At 46.2% G+C, this 6,224-nt stretch overlaps 1 protein-coding gene across 1 annotated transcript; it reads right to left on the bottom strand.

The window, feature by feature from the left end:
• Positions 1 to 1,268: 1,268 nt before the first annotated feature.
• Positions 1,269 to 5,358, bottom strand: LOC123424558 (OVARIAN TUMOR DOMAIN-containing deubiquitinating enzyme 1-like). Its single transcript, XM_045108189.1, has 10 exons — positions 5,128 to 5,358; positions 4,427 to 4,517; positions 4,208 to 4,326; positions 3,576 to 3,638; positions 3,405 to 3,488; positions 3,169 to 3,318; positions 2,530 to 2,564; positions 2,360 to 2,415; positions 2,194 to 2,285; positions 1,269 to 1,939 (listed from the first exon to the last, which is right to left on the bottom strand). The coding sequence occupies exons 1-10, from the start codon at positions 5,344 to 5,346 to the stop codon at positions 1,607 to 1,609; spliced, it is 1,242 nt and encodes a 413-aa protein (XP_044964124.1). The 5' UTR covers positions 5,347 to 5,358; the 3' UTR covers positions 1,269 to 1,606.
• Between the last annotated feature and the right edge of the window lie 866 nt (positions 5,359 to 6,224).

Below are 6,224 nucleotides of genomic sequence, written 5' to 3'. Positions count from 1 at the left end.
GAGACGGGAGGCGCGGCGCGAAGGAGCCGCTCCCCATCTCGACAACCGCCAGGGTCGGAGACGGGAGGCGCGGTGCGACGGAGTTGGAGTCGGCAGCCGCGGCGCTGGTGGAGCCCAACTCCAAGACGGGTCCGGGCGCCTGCTCGACGGCGGTGGCGTCATCCCCATGGAGTGGGCAGATGACCCACCCATGGGCAGAGCACCAGAAACCCGGCGGCGGTGCTCCCTGTGCCGCGTCGGCCCCGAGCATTGGCGGGGCAGGGCCGGCGAGGAGCCAGTCGAGGGCCTCCCGTGCGAGTGGGACGCGGGGCTCGGCGCCAACCGCCGGATTCGCACCGCTCAGGGAGCGGGTGCCCAGGCCGTGACGGAGCGCTCGGTAGCCGCCGGCGCTGTGGCGGCGGCCGATGTAGCGACCCGCTCCATGGCATCGACCGTCGAAGCGGCGGCGCTCTCCGAACCTGCGGTGGAGAACAACAAGGCGGCGACGACGGACGTCGTTCTGCAGCAGGCGACGAAGGTTCGTCGGCATTGAACGAGGCATCCTACCTTTTCTTTCTTGCCTGTCGATCTCCTCGATCTCGTCGAAAGCGCTCTGGAAGAGCAGTGCTGATAACGTGTTGTAATCTAAACGAGAGAGATGCAAATGAATCAACTATGTACTTTATTCCTGGATGATGAACACTTATATACCAGGGGAAGGCGGTTCCTGGAGGCGACGCTCCAGGAAGGATATGTCGGTTTCGCATCGTGGGAGGGATCCACGTGCGGTTACAAGTAGAGATTACTTAACTAATTACATAATTAATTAAATTCTAACAGGCATGACTCCGGCCGTAGCTACAGGTGCCACATCGCGGGATCCCGCTTGGACGGCTGCGCACAAGAATGAAATTCTCCCGTGCAACATGCACAGGCGTTTGGATCCCGTGGCGCACTAGTTTGATGGCCTTCGTTGTAGGCTGAGCGATGTGTTCATCATCGTCTACTCAGTCTTTGCCACCGATGAGCGTTCGGCACCATACTGCATCAGTCATGCCCTAGAAACCCTCTGCCACAAACTGAAACAAAGTTTTTGCTATGCACTCTCGCTTCTTTGTGAAGAGGTAAGAACCCAGTGAAGAAAAATAAAATTAAAGATTACACAAGATTCACATTCGATGATCTATTCGTCTGACATAAGCCAGGTTTGGTTTCAAACAAGTTCTCGACTTCACATTAGCAAGTCAAGCTCATATCAAAATTGCGTGTTAAAAAAAACAGTACACAAGTCACAGAATCTGACATAAGCCAGGTTTGATGTTGCAAATCTTTGCAAAAAACAGTATCCCAATAATTCTTCATATGTGCCTATCATATCTTCCATTCTGTAGCTTCCTTCCAAATACAGGTGTAACTAACAACAGCATCAGCAAGAACAAGAAAACCAAGGAGCAGAACATGGCATGTCATTCAGGGTAAACCTCGTAGCAGAAGTAGTCACTCACAGGTTGTTTGGGAGCAGACCGACAAACGGCCACCCACACTATACAAGACTGTTACTAGGCTTCCATATAATCATCCCGGACGTAGTTTTTGTCGAGCGAGCGAGCGAACTCGCATACTTTGTTCACTTGCGGTAAAGAATGTCACACTGGTCACGCCTACACAACAAGGTCGGCATGGGTGTGCCATCAGGTGATAGCAAGTCGGCATTGTAGCTTCCCTGCTTCAGTTGTATAGGAGCTGTGCTCGAAGAAAGGTAGCCCCGAGTCAAACGGAGAGGGCCCTTGTCCCAATCTGTCTCATGGAAGAAATCGAGGCGCTTCACTAACACACCTTGATCCATCAAGCTGTTGTCCACAACCTCAACACGCAACGGTATGCCAAGTGCGAATGTTAAAGCCCTCATTTGTATAGTGCTAGCTTCAGCATCAAGGGATCGCACCGTTTTCCTACAGAACTGTCATCACAACCATAAATGTGGAATAATGGTGAGTGTAATCTGTCAGTGGTAAAAAGTAGTATTGATTATCTTTATTACCGCATAAATCACAGAAATTAACTAGTGGCAAACTTTATTTCTGAGTTTAAATGTTTATCCAGAGAGAAAGGTAATTATTATGCAAGGTCTCAAAGAAAAAGAGGGCAAGATAATCCATCTGCAGTATATCAAGAATGATATCCGAGGATAGTACGAGGGAGCAGAAATTCCACCTGGCAAACACTCAGATTTTCTGGGATATATTGCTTGTAGAACTTCTCTGTACGGATTTCAGTCTCAGTAAGCAACCTAAGGAGAGGTATAACTGGCAAAAACAGCATGTTATGTACAGAACAAGTAGACAAACAACACATCCTAAACAAGGATTCATATCCTTACCCCTGCCTGAAAAGGACTCCTGCAGGCTTCTCTGGTACAGCCATTCAGAAGTACAGCTACAAAAGACAAAATAACTTGTTTGTAAACAAAAATATAAAACACGAAATAAGGGTATCTTAAACATATCGTTAAGACCTTTCTATGAATATCAGGTTGAAACATACACATACCCTGCTGCAATGACATTGATAACCTCCTCGAGCTCCTGAAACAACGTGCAGAAACTACTTTATGTATGTGATTTAATCTATATAATGAAGAGAATGTCAAAGGGCTACAGGAGTCCATCCCTCTTCCCGCAGTAGTGGCGAAACAACATCATATAAACCCAGCCAAAGATCATGCTGATTGACACTTGATGCTGAATTATGTTCATACTGAATTTGGTGTTCGCAGCAAGCACTTATAGCTATTAGATAGTGCCCACAATGAAGCGAAAATTTGAAATCAAAACTACAATCATCAAGAACAACATAAAACATGACAAACTGAAAATGTTAATACAACCATGAAAGAATGAAACATCCTAGTGCCCTACCCATGTAGTGGTCCTGCACTCTGCATCATCTTATTCATTTGTTATTTTCTTCAAGGCATTGTTCAGTCTATTAATTTTTAGGAGATGGTTGAAGGTTCACGATCTGACGAGGCAGCATGAGTTCAGTTATTTTTCAGAACAATTCAGGCACGACAAGAGATACATACTATTGTTAGCAAGTATATATGGCCGCATAATTATTTAGTATGTAAATGGGTAAGGAGATAAGGGGGAAAATGTTTATGCTTTTGTAAGCTAGTACAGTACTTACAGAAACAACTCTTGAGAAGTATTTTTCAGGATCTATTGAGAAGTCTGCTTTGTGCCACCTAAGACGAGAGAATCTATCTTTAGAGATATCCAAACATTCCATAAGACGAGTAACCTCATCTTGTTTATCTTGCAGGTGTCGAAGGATCTCCTGTAGACAAGCCTATTTGTATTACATTTCCATGCAAATCAAGAAAGGAATACCATCATCATGAGTAAGTAAACTGAAACAGTTACCATGTAGGAGAACATAAAAGCTCTGTAAAAACAGCTGCCATCTCGGAGAGTTCTTCTGAAGCGCACATAATGCTTATTGAGAATCTATATAAGAAGATGATTTTAAGATATGCAGAATAAACTAAATCCTGACAATGCTTCTAGCATGAAATGAGTTGAAGGCACACAAACCTTCATCTTTTCCTGGATGATGGAGTTATCTGGAGATTCACGAACCAATTCCGATAGTTGTTCCTACAATAACAAGAATAAGAATCACAAAAGGTAGCTTTAAGGTATGATGGATGATATGCAACATTCATCTGCCTTGAGCATGGATTTGAACAGTAATGCTGATGAAGCAAAATTGTTTTTATGGTTTTCACACACGGGGAAAAATTGGAGGACTTCATGGTAAGAGACCTTTTGTTTCAAAGAAGCAGAAATCATAAGGTGCAAAGTATCGATTACATTTCACAGTGATCTTCCTTATAACACAGGGTACTTGCCACTGCAATTGCTTAATACAACATCTAAGATTATATATTGATAGAGTAAACAAACACAGAACGACTGGGCACTGAATAAGCTTACTGAGGAAATGTTTTAGAATGTAACTCCCAAATATGTTGTGATAGTCAATTGGCCAAAAAATGAGTATCTTGTGATATAGTCTACTCTATGCTAATATTTGGGAGGTCAGGTACACCCAGGTGATCTGAAATTGAACCGAGCACAAGAAAGCGAATTTACTGCATTATATAGTGCATTCACTTCATGGTTGAAGACAGATCTTCAAGAACTCTGAGGCACAGAATTCTCACCTGACGTCCTAATATTTTCGGATAAGCATCTGGACACCGCAAACCACCAGTGAGGACACCGTGGTCCTTTGGTGATCTGACGTACGTTTCCCCAACCAGCAACTGGCCGAGTGAAAGTTCTGAGCAGTCGAGAGAAGAAGTCAGTACTGTGAAATGATATAGTCTGGGAAGTTTCGTCGATCACTCATGAACAGTATAGTGTATAGAGAAGGAAGTTACCAGGAAGTGATACTCCGAGCTTCCCTTGGGAATCTTGATCATCCTCCCCTGGATCTGCATCATCTTCTATCTCCCCTTCTTCCAGACCCACCTGGAAAATGGTAGAGCATTCGTTGTAAAAAAAAGGCACTTTCCGGCATAAATGGAGTGAACAGGGAAGCGAGAAAAATACTTTGCAGGGAAAAGCAGAGCATCCTTGTTAGGCTACCAAGAACTAACAGAACACAATTTGGGATCAGATTAGAAAATCCCGCCAACTGGTCTATTCTCCCCACTAACTGCAAGAACTTGGAGAAGGGTCTGCGAGTATGAAACCACTCCCTTCGAGGAACCTACGACCGCCAAAAACTCATCCGGCAGCCAAGAACTGGGCGCAAGAAACAAGCCGAGAACGACATAAAGGGCATCCGGACGCACCAACCGGACGAGATTCTTTGAGAAAACTGCGAGAATCCATTCGAAGAATCTACGACGGCGACCGATGCTACAGCCAAGAAGTCACCCCCCCCCCCCCCCCCCCCGCGATCCGGCAGCCGAGAACTCATATCCCCTGCGAACTGGGCGCAAGAAAGAGGCCAAGAAGGAAATAAAGAACACCCAGACGCGCCCAGTTTCACCAACCGGACCAGAGATTCTGGCGAAAAGATCGCCGCGAAATCGTCACCCTGGACCAGAGATGCTAGGGGACGCAGAGAACTCACCGCATCCTTGTCGACGGGAGGCGGCTGAAGCGGGGGCAGTGAGGAGGGAAGCGCCGTCTGGTCGCGAGAGTGCGACTGCGCGGGAGGTGGCGGTGGAGGTGCCGGCGAGAGCCGTGGCGCCTTCGACGGTCTGTCATCGCCGCCGCCGCCGCCGCCGTCTCCGCTGCTTCCCGCTTTGGATGGCTGGGCCAGGTCATCGTATTGTCTCTTCGGGCCCATTTTTTTGCTTCGCTGGAGAGAAACCCTCGGCTTTTTCTCGCTTCTCCCCTCGTCTCGTGTGGAATTTGTGTATGGGTCCGGTCCAGGGACCCAACTGCTGCATATTTATACCAGTTTCATCCACCCCAAAGCCAAAGGGTACCATCGCAAGTCGTACAAAGGTTCAAACATTTTTGGGAAAATCTAAGGAGAAGCGTCGCATCGTAGCTCTTTCATGCGACGGCTTACACACACATGCAAGAATCTTCTACCTCATGGTTACAGCATCGCATTAAATATTTTTTTGAACTTTAAAAATGATTTATCTCACAGATTAATAATTTGATTGAAGATTCGTTTTCACCGTTAGGTTCGTCTCGACGAGATCTTTAAAATAAGATCCCATGTTGACATGTTTCGTTGATTTTTTTTTTTCGTCGTTCCTAGTTGCCACATTTATGTCATCATGGTTGTCATCTTACGGATGTACAGTTGTCATAAAAGTTATACATAGTTATCGGGACAATAATTTTTGAGCTAAATACACCGTGAGTGCCTAAACTTGTTCTGTGCGATCAGTTTAGTGCCTAAACTTGTAAAATACACAAAAAGATGCCACAACTTGTCCCGTGGTTCAAATACAGTGCCTTCAGACGTATTTCGCGGTATGCACCACCCGCGTGGCACGCCAGCGTGTCACCGGCCCATATGTCAGTGGCTCGGTGCGACGGAGGGGCTGGGTGAGGCGCACAGCCTGGTTTTTAAGCAGAAAACCCCCTAGGCTTTAATTAATTCTCTTAAAAAATTGCTGGTTCATTTGCAAACTAACTGAAGATAACTGAAGGTTGGCCGCCCTGCGCTGGCTTGTGCAATGGACAGAGAAGCCGCGAGCACGGCCT

The sequence above is a fragment of the Hordeum vulgare genome, chromosome 2H, assembly GCF_904849725.1.
Source record: "Hordeum vulgare subsp. vulgare chromosome 2H, MorexV3_pseudomolecules_assembly, whole genome shotgun sequence".
NCBI lineage: Eukaryota > Viridiplantae > Streptophyta > Magnoliopsida > Poales > Poaceae > Hordeum > Hordeum vulgare.
Note: the sequence above shows the minus strand (reverse complement) of the source record. Positions and strands in the feature narration are given on the sequence as shown.

What these genes read in the sequence shown, in the direction of transcription:
- LOC123424558 (XM_045108189.1), bottom strand. Translation starts at nt 5,346, where the DNA reads ATGGGCCCGAAGAGACAATACGATGACCTGGCCCAGCCATCCAAAGCG. An exon ending in CTCCCGTCGACAAGGATGCG is followed by an intron (nt 4,518 to 5,127) that starts GTGAGTTCTCTG and finishes ACCATTTTCCAG; the next exon opens with GTGGGTCTGGAAGAAGGGGA. An exon ending in ACTTCTCAAGAGTTGTTTCT is followed by an intron (nt 2,565 to 3,168) that starts GTAAGTACTGTA and finishes ACGTTGTTTCAG; the next exon opens with GAGCTCGAGGAGGTTATCAA.